General features: G+C 41.3%; 1 protein-coding gene across 1 annotated transcript in view; it reads left to right on the forward strand.

Annotated features, from left to right (window-relative positions):
- Positions 1-10657, forward strand: part of ADAM12 (ADAM metallopeptidase domain 12) — a 352228-nt gene that overhangs the window by 258514 nt on the left and 83057 nt on the right. The window contains exons 7-9 of the mRNA XM_077821415.1: positions 6678-6743; positions 7699-7770; positions 10384-10553. Coding sequence (XP_077677541.1) covers positions 6678-6743; positions 7699-7770; positions 10384-10553 — 308 coding nt within the window. The remainder of the gene's footprint in view (positions 1-6677; positions 6744-7698; positions 7771-10383; positions 10554-10657) is intronic.

Consider the following 10657-nt stretch of genomic DNA (forward strand, 5'->3'; position numbering starts at 1 on the left):
TCACGGGAATAGATTCAATATACTAATATGTCACCACAGGCTCACATGATTATGCCCCTGCAGACAACTGTTCAATTTCTAAATCTTCCCTGTTCCAAGCAGTGTTACTTTGGGATGCGTTAAATTGATTGGCATGCCTAGGGTGACCATATTTATGCTGAATACAGGACACCTGGTAAAATTACTCGTATTCAAGCAAGTTCAACGGCAATCAATCAGAACGATGCAGTACAAACATTCAAATTAACATTAAGTTGACCGAGCCCCTATTAAAAAGAAATACTGCATTGGATTCTTTTTATTTTACCTTCTTATCTTTAAGGCTTTAGGGTTCACATGGGGGGGGTGACACACACGCCCCTACCCCCCCACACACACACACGGGGAGAGGTGACATAGACACATTCCTGTACACCGTTCTCACATGGGAAGGTGATCGACCCTCTCTGTCCAGCGCACTCCATCTTTCATGCCTGGCTAGGCCCGCAGGATGGACCCGCCTCTCCCGGTACCTGGCGCTGTATCTTCCCAAGGCAATGGTGGGGGCATGCAGGGTCACAGGCTCCCCCTCCTCAGATTTCTGCCAGCATTCACATCAGAATGTGGCCAGCAGCAGTCTTTCAGCACTGTGCAGGAGGAAGGGATGGGAGCTACTTCCATCCTCAAGGGAGAAGGAGCGGGGGAAGGGATGACCTGGCCCATGTCTTTGCAGAGCTCATCTCTTCTCCCCCTCCCCCCAACCACCACCACGGGGCTGGAGACAGCTTGTCCCTTCCTGCCTGCACAGTGTCGAAAGGCAGCTAACACCTCCAGGCTGCTGCTGGCCACCAACATAACCCAGCCGCCTCTTGTCCCCTTGGCTACAGTGCAGGCAGGAAGGGGTTAAGCCCTAATGATGCATTGTGCACCAAGGCCCAGGGAACCTGAGGGCAGGGGCTTCAGCAAACCCAGTCACAGAGGTGGCTCAGTAGGGGAGGGTGCCTGGGGACAGAGCAGCGCAGTGTCCCCTGGGACCAGGAGCCAGAGTGGGAGTGGGTGGTGAAGAGCGTGCTAAATCCCTGACCGGGGGGGGGCTGCTGTGGAGCTTGCAGGTTTGGTGCGGGAACAGGCTGGAAATCATTCCTCCTCCCACTCCAGAGCCCTCACACAACAGGAGCTGCACTGACGGACTGGCAGGGGGAGAGGCCTGGACCCGCATTTTGCAGCTTTGTCCCGCCACCAGCCTTGCACACCCACCCCCATTGTGGGCCATTGGACCACCCCACTCACTGCTGGCGGGCAGGCTGGTGAGCAGGGATCCAGCCAGCAGCAGGACCCGCTGGTACTGATGGAGGTGGGGAGAAAGGCAGAAAATACAGGACAATTTGCCCATTTTAAAGAAAAGGTCAGGACACCTGCAGGAGGGCTTAAATACGGGACTGTTCCATTAAAAATGGGACATCTGGTCACCCTAGGCATGCCCAAGCATTTCTCACATGTTTACATCTATGCTGTCTTCTATGGTCTTAATATTAGCTTTGGGGGAAAACCAAAGCATCTCACAAATCTGCAGTTTTCTGAATAACAGCTCAGACTAAGTCTCAGACATCTATTAAAAACTACAGTGGCAGAGAAACCAACTCTGCCACACGTAGGAATGTGTAGTCATTTGTTTATTTCAGTAATGTAGCGTTTCACCCATGCCCAGTATTTGTGGATAGAGATTTTAAAAGGAAGGTAAATCAAGATGCTTAGTCATGTGAATCCATGACTTCACAGCAATGGTGCACTTAGCCATAGATTTCTCCAGCCCAGCCAGTTCGGAGCATTTGCTCCACCTGTACTTTGATTATTATACAGGTACTGGGGTTTAAATGTTACAGAATGAATAAATCTGCTTATAAAAGAACATGTACCACTTCAGAGTTATAAGGCTATTGAAATTACAATTGCCAGTAGTTTTTTGCCCTCCTCCTCTAAGTCTTTGTGGGACACCAAAAATTGATGAATTTAGTAACATTGATGAATTTAGCATCATTTTGCAGCCTCCAGGATGAAGCTTGTATCTCTGCATTTTCTTTCTCAATCCTTACCTTTGTCCACTTTTGATTACCTTTCTTTTTCCTTTCCCATTTTCTCCCTTCTCCCGGAGTCTGTCCAGACCTAATCTTACTCCCCTTCCCAGTTTTGCCTCAACAGTCTTTCTTCTCCATCCATCACTTCCACTCACCCGTTTTGTCCTGTAGTTCATGCTCCTTTGTAGCTTCCCATATTTATGTCATTCATTGATTCCCCTCTTCATATCTCCCCTATTTCACTCCCCATTCCCTCCTCACAAGTGTTTCTTAGCGGGCGTAGAGTCATAGGCTCTAAGGCCAGAAGCGACCACTGTGATCATCTGATCTGACCTCCTAGAGCGCACAAGCCATAGAACATCCCCAAAATAATTCCTAGAGCAGATCTTTTAGAAAAATATTCAATTTTCATTTTAAAATTGCCCGTGATGGAGAATTCACCATAAACCTTTGTAAATTATTCAAAGGGTTAATTACCCTCACTGTTAAAAAAATATATGCCTCATTTCCACTCTGAGTTTGTCTAGCTTCAACCTCCAGCCACAGGGTCGTGTTACAGCTTTCTCTGCTCGACTGAAGAGCCATTGTCGACTGTAATCGCGTCATTCCTTAACAGTCTCTTTGTTAAACTAAATAGATTGAAATCCCTGAGACTATCACTATAAAACCCATTTTCTAATGCTTTAGTCTTTATCATGGCTCTTCTCTGAACCCTCTCCAATTTATCAACATCCTTCTTGAATTGTGAAAACCAGAACTGGACACAGTATTCCAGCGGTGGTTGCACTGGTGCCAAATACAGAAGTAAAATAACTTCTTTATTCCTACTCAAGATTCCTCTGTTTATGCATCACAGGATCTCATTAGCTCTTTTGGCCACAGCATCACACTGAGAGCTCATGTTCAACCGATTATCCACCATGACCCCAAAATCTCTTTCAGAGTTACTGCTTCCGAGCATAGAGTCCCCCTGTCACTGTGCCTCAGTGGATCACAACTGAGAATACCAGATTCAGGACAAACTGCTGAGAACTGTAGCAGACTAGCCCCAAACTGGTGGTTCTTCTTCCATAAGATATACTATAGCAATAACAAAAGTAAACTTCTCTCTCACCACATTGGCTAATAAGAAGTCAGAAATGTAGTCTCCTTAGGTATCATAATCCTTGTTTCAACCCCCAGATGCGAGACTTAATGATGAGTGGTTATTTAAAACCAATTTCATCAACCAAAGGGTTCCACTGATCCCAAAGGACTAGTCGCATACCCAAGTCAATATATAACTCAGATCTGGCCCAATAATCGTGCTGTTGCCAATCCTTTAGTATCTAATATCTAAAGGTTTATTTATAAGAGAAAAGAAAGAGGTGAGAGTTTAAATGGTCAAAGGAAATCAAATACATACAATAATTGTAAAGTTCTTGTAGCAGGTTTGAAGCAATGATGGAATAAACTGCTGGCTTATAATGTCTCTGGTAACGTCCAAAAGCTTGGAAGGTCCTCAGACCCTTGGTTAGAATGCTCCCATTAGTATAGGTCCATAGTCCAGAGATCAGAGCAGGAAAGAGGCAAAATGGCTCTTTCCAGGCTTTTTTATAGTTTCTCCCATGTGGAGGGAAACTCATTGTCCCAAGCAAAGCCCCCAGCACAGTTTGTGGAAAAGTACAGGCACAAGATTGAGTCTAGTGTCACATGCCCTTGCATGCTTCAATGAATCATAGAAGCAGTCATTACCCATATTTTGGCTAAAATGTCCACAGGAAGACCCATCAGGTGGGAATAAGCTTCTTCTGTGACCCATTGTGCTCATTAATGGGTCAGCAACTTGAATGATCCATTCACAATCGGCTGGCTAGATTGGATGTAAACTACCTGGTGGGTGTCACCCCAGAAGCAAACGCATTTGAAACATTGGTACATAGTCAATATTCGTAACTTCAGATGCAAAGATGATACAAATACAAACAGGATAATCATATTCAGCAAATCATAACTTTTCCATTGACATGTTACATGACATACTTTGTGTAAGATTTGTTGCAGTTTTATAACAGTGGTAGCAACAATGATGTACTTGGTCATATTTTAATCATATAACATCACACCCCCATCCTGTAAGTATGACCTACATTCTTTGTTTGCAGATGTATAAATTTACATTTTGCCATATTAAAATGCATATTGTTTTCTTGCACCCAGTTTACCAAGCAATCCAGATCGCTTTAAACGGTGACCTATCCTCTTCATTATTTACCACTACCCCAAATTTTGTGTTTTCTGCAAACTTTATCAGGGATGATTTTATGTTTTCTCCCAGGTTATTGATAAAGATGTTAAATAGTGTAGGGCCAAGAACATATTTCCCATTTACAGCTACATTTTGAGACCTATCAGTTAGCCAGTTTTTAATCCATTTAATGTGTGCTGTGTTTATTTTATATCATTCTAGTTTTATAATGAAAACATTTTGTGGTATCAAGACAAATGACTTACAGGAGTCCTAAATATATTACAGCAACACTATTACCTTTATCAACCAAACTTGTAATCTCATAAAAAAATAAGATTAGTTTGACAGGATTTATTTTCCATAAACCCACGTTGATTTGTATTAATTATATTACTCTCCTTTAGTTCTTTATTAATCGAGTCCCATATCAGCTGCTCCGTTATCTTGCCTGGGATCGACGTCAGGTTGACAAAGCTATAATTACCCAGCTCATCCTGTTTACCCTTTTTAAACACTGGCACAGCATTAGCTTTCTTCCTGGCTTCTGGAACTTCCTCAGTCCTCCAAGATTTATTGAAAATCAACATTAACAATCCAGCAAGTTGTTTGGCCTGCTGTCTTAAAACTCTTGAATGCAAGTTATCTGGACTTGCTGATTTTAAAATGTTTAACTTTAATAGCTTCTGTTTAACATCCTTCAGAGATACTAATGGAATGGGACGTGTGTCATCACGATATGATGAGACTGCATCACCCCTTTTTCCCCCAAATACAGAACAGAAACATTTAGTGAACACTTCTGTCTTTTCTGCAGTATTATTGATAATTCTACCATTTCCATCTATTATATTTAACAAACTCCCTCTTATTGTCCTTAACTCTACAGGCCATAGATTTCTTCTTGCCTCCCTTGGCTTCTCTTATCAGTTTTCTACAATTCCTAACTTCTGATTTATATACTTCACTCTCAGCTTCTCCTTTCTTCCTTTTCTTATATATTATTTTATACAGCTGCCTTCACTTTCCATCTAAATCAGGTTGGATTTTTAACCAGTATAGCCTTCTTGCTCTGCTGTGGGATTGTGGCTTTTTTGAGCATGTAGGAAGATGTTCTTAAATTATTCCCAATTATCATTCACATTTTTCTGATTACATTTTTTTCTCCCAAAGATTTGGCTCATAAATATTTTCAGCTTTGTGAAACTGACTCTATTAAAGCACCAAACATGTATATCACTGGTCTGGACTTTATTCTGCTTGAACATTATAAATGTAATCAAGTTATGATCACATGTACATAAGCGACCATTGATTTTTAGTTCTGTTGGAAGTTCCTCTTTATCTGTTAGGACAAGGTCTAATGTAGATTTCCCCCATGCTGACTGCAACACTTTTTGAATTAGGAAATTGTCATCTATAAAGTTTTGAAATTCGAAGGGCGTTTTAGTGCCTGCAGCATAAGACCTTCAGCATATGTCACTCAAATTGAAGTCCCTCATGATCACTCGGTTCTTTTTCCCTACACATTATAGATAGCTGTGTAAGAAGGCAGTTATCCTGTTCCTGTGATTTGGTGGTCTATAGCAGGCACCAACTTGTACCCCATCTTGTGCCTTATTTGTTAGGACATTGATCCATAAGCATTCAAGCTCATTTGCTTCTGAGTTATTGGTGACTTGAAAACAAGTAATGTCATTTTTAACATAGAGCACCATTCCTGCTCCCTTTTCCTCACTCGATCCTTACTAAATAGGTTAAAACCATTGTTTTTGACATTCCAGTTTTGTGAATCATCCCACCAAGTTTCAGTAATACCTACCAGATCAAATTTATGCTGATAAATGAGCAATTCCAATTGCTCTTATTTGTTACCCAGGCTCCTAGAAGTGGTGTACAGTCAATTCAAGAATTTCTACTTCTTATGTCATTTGGTCCCTTGACTAATTTTCATCTCAACATCTCGATTTTGTGCTAAGTGGTTAGTTGACCATTATGTGAAATATTACAAGTTGTTACCACAGTGCATCTCTGAAAGTATTGCAAGAAACAGCTGAGATCTTTCCACCAAAAAAGATTTTCATCGTGCAAGGGTCACCTGAGCATTTCAAATAGAGAAAGGTGGAAGGTTACAAATTACAGAAAGGCCATTTGCCTACCTGTACTGCCCAACTTTCTTGATGATTGGGTGAGTGTCATGTAAACATCCTCTCCTTTTATTGAAGAGGGAGAGGGTTATGTAAGGAGGAGAAAAGAGACCAAGAATTGAGTGGCATGAAGCTTGAGAAGGAAATTTTTACTATCTTTGACAATGTCTTTGCTGGGGTGAGCGAGAGCTGATACTCAGGTGTTCAGGGTCATTTGATGCAAAAACAAATTTCTATTTGTTTTGGCAGCACAAAAGGGAGACTCTGAAGATAACAAAATATGTGGAGCTTGTTATTGTTGCAGATAATCGAGAGGTAAGAAAGTTTTAAAGAAAAGATGCAGTTGGTATAGGGAGTATTCGAGGGAAAGTGATTGTTTAGTTCAGTTTTCATGGTGCTGCAAACAACTGTGCTTAAGAGAACAATACCGTGCATTGCAAAAACAACAATATTTGTCATCTAAGTAGGGCTATAGTAACAGAAAGGACTATTTAAAAACAGTGTAAGAGTGACAAGTATTTGTTCCAAGGCTAAAATGTTCCTTGCAACACTTCGGAAGGAATGTAGTGCTCACAAACATCTGGGGCCTCTTGCAGTAATTTAAATGGACGCCTGTAAGTATTCACTGGCCATGACCCAGTGAGGTGGTTGAGCCCCCATTGCACTATTTAACTCTGACCTCTGGAGACCATTACTGTCTAGAGTAAACAGCAGAATTCAGTGTTGTTGGTTCTTCAGCTGTAGTTTAGCAATTATGCTGAATTAAGCAAGACTGTATGCAGAGTTTGCAAAGTGGGTTTCAAAACAAATAAAAAAGAGACACTGTTAAAAATATCTCAACGGGCTGGAGTGAAACCAAAGATGTGAAATCTTGGTACGAACTATTTTCCAATTTACATTTTTTCTTTCAAAATGTGACAGATTCCTCTTCTTGAACCTTGCTGGTTAAATAGCAAAAATCATTTTCTTGCAATAGCAAAGACAGCTAAAAGAAGAACCTTTCCATTTCTTTAATAAAAACAATCCTAGGGAGATTCTGCATAGCAGTGTAAGGGATTTTAGAATCTTTTCTGAAAACAAAATCACTTAGCGCAATTTGTGCCAAATTTTGTGCCATTTTGAGACCTGTGGAAGTCAATGGGTCTTTGGCCTTTTATGCATTTAAACCCCAAATGTCAATGTTAATGTCAGTCTGACAATGGTAGGTGATTTTTGCCAGCAAATGTGACAATACTAATGCTGATTATGCATTACTCTTTTACATTCTAAGTTTCAGAGACAGGGCAAGGATGTGGAAAAAGTTAAGCAGAGGCTGATAGAAATTGCAAACTATGTCGATAAGGTAAGAGCATCAAAAATATTTAATTTTCTCAAGCCTCACAAATATTTCCAAGGGGTATTGCTGTGAAATCTATGCCATCTAGGCTTATTGGGAAGAAAAAACATTCTGAAATTCAAACATTATTACACACCATTCCTGCAAAGACAAGAAAATGGCTTCTCAGTGAGAATGTGTCAGTCAGTAAGAATGGCAAGACCTAGATTTCCAGCACTGCAGATTTTTTACTACGACAACCATGGAACAGTTTGGGGGTGCTGTGCATGTGGCAATGGGATGACTACGGTTCTGTTAATGCAATTTTTGAGGCAAACATTAACCTAGACCTGACAAATTTCTTTCTAAGTGCAAGAGAAGAACCACAGACCTAACTTAGACAAAGATACTTTATTTAGGTAATGACCAACTTGGGCATTCCAGTGGCTGCGATGAAAGTTTGTTGCATTCTGAGGCCTTTTCTATACTAGAACATTTGTATGTTGCCAGCACCATTGCAACCCCTCTGCATGCCTGTTACATACCACATGTCCATAAACAGAAGTGCCTGCAACACTATGCAAAAATGCACCCCACTACTGTGACTGTCCTTGCTCTGAGCAAGGCTGTGCACTATATGATCCACCACTGTGTCACATTGTACTGTTGCAATGCTAGTGTAGACAGCAAGTACTACTTCAGAGATTGCATTGGTGCAATTAGTCGTCCCAGCATAATTCCACAATGCTTTTGCCCATCCTTTGTCACCTCTCAATCCACCCACCAGCCAGTTCCATGCAGGTCTGAAAGTACCCATTGCAATACTTGGCTGTTGTTGACTACCTACCCAAGGGCAGGTCCACAAGCAGCCATGGCTTCTCTGTTTCTGCTGCTCTCATGTGTTGGCTTCTCAAATGTGGTGCTCACCCCATTCACCAATCTTGCAGAATAATATCTCCAGCTAAACGGCAGCAGCAGCAAAAAGTATGAACTACCCCACCACGTCCTGTTCAACTCAGTAAGTTGTGAACTCAGTACCCTAAATATCTCGAAGCCTAGCTGGAACCAACATCCGTTTTGAGGCACGATTCCTTCCTTGCAATGCTCATGGGACACTGCACCAATGTGAAGCCTCTTACACAGAGCCTGTGGTAGAACCACAATTTAGGCCTTAGATTTTATTAGGCTGGCCTGAAAATGTGGGTCATTGTTGGACAGATTGTGGAAAGAAGTAGGTTTTGAGGAGGGATTTGAAGAAGGAGAGTGCGGTTGATTGAAGGAGCAGGGAGCATACTCCAGGCATAGGGGCCAGCAAGGGAGAAAGCTATAAGGTATTGTGGAAGTAAGTTAGAAAGAAGCAAGAAGGGAAGCAAAATTAGCAGCACACAGATCCCAAGTTGTGCGAATGGCAGGAAACAAGAGTTGAGATGTGGGCAAGGGCAGAGCCATGTGGTAGTTTGAAGGTGACGATGAGGAATGAGATGTAGAGCTAGACTTCTTGTATTTAATGTGGTTTCTTTTAAAATACTATATACACCAGGATTCTTCAGGATGAAAGGAATTGTATAATGTTCAGTGTTGTTAATAAGAGCTTCTAGAACACAAACCAACCACCATGTAAAATGGGATTAAATCTTACAGTACTGCACCATATGTTCAGAAAATCTAGGAGAGTCCAGAAATGGAATTGTGACTGAGTCTGATTTAACTGAGAACTTATCAGCTGGTATTTCAAAGACTCTTACTCAAGGTTAGGCAATTTTAGATTAAAAACAAGGTGCTGGACTGAATTTGGCTTGTTCTGTAACTGTGTTGCTGACTTATTAAAGAAAGGAGGAGTTTATTTGCTACCTGTTTGAAACTAATTTTGCATGTTATAGTCATTTTGGCTTCAGTAAATTGCACTGCCACCCAAATGACTGCAAAGCATACAAATCAGACAAAGATGCTCTATATGCCTGGTTTTGTTTGGACTGTAAGCCATAACACTGCTAGAATGGTTGCTGCCTACTAGGTATTCTCCATACTAGACTTATTTTCCTAAAATTTCCTGCCATTGCTGGCACTAGTGCAAGTTTATCAATGGTCATTGATATTAGAACCACTTTGTCATCTAGACCTGCTTTGAGCAGGATTAGATGGCTCTGGCAACTGACATTTTAGTTACAAGTCTTTACTAGCACTCCCACCAGTTGTGCTGCACTGGTGGTAGCAACAAAGGGAAATTTTAGGGGTCACTTGGACTTGCAATGAATTTGTTTGGAATTTTATTGGGTGTGGAAGCCATTGCCCTGTTGCACCTTTTAGGAAAGTACCAACCCTGGCCAGGACATGGAGATTCTACCACGAGGCCTGCCGAGAGTTTTAATGTTTTTCCTGAACATTTCCTAGATAGTTAGCCATGGTCAGATCTTTCTCTGGGTCAAGGCAAATGTTCTATCTGATGCCAGTGATTTCAGGTGTTCATTTATGTGGAGAGACATTGTACCCTCCTCTTTCATCCTAAGAGAAAAGGTTTTTTCTGGGACCAAATAGATTTCTGGGAGGATTGTGTGAACATTATGATTTTGTTAACATGCATTGATTTAACACATTCCTCTAAAACAGAATATAGAAAGATTCATTTGTTTGCCTCACTAGTTCTACAGGCCATTAAATATTCGAGTAGCCCTGGTTGGAGTGGAGGTGTGGAATGACATGGATAAATGCTCTATAACACAAGACCCCTTCACCAGCCTCCATGAGTTTCTGGATTGGAGAAAGCTGAAACTACTACCTCGTAAACCCCATGACAATGCACAACTAGTGAGGTATAGCCAGCAGTGTATTTAATATTTGCATGACTATTAGCTCGGGTTTCCAGGAACTGAGAAAAATCACACAAAGTTCTGTTACTTTTTTTTTTTCTTAAAAT

The sequence above is a fragment of the Eretmochelys imbricata genome, chromosome 7 (assembly GCF_965152235.1).
Source record: "Eretmochelys imbricata isolate rEreImb1 chromosome 7, rEreImb1.hap1, whole genome shotgun sequence".
Classification (NCBI taxonomy): domain Eukaryota; kingdom Metazoa; phylum Chordata; order Testudines; family Cheloniidae; genus Eretmochelys; species Eretmochelys imbricata.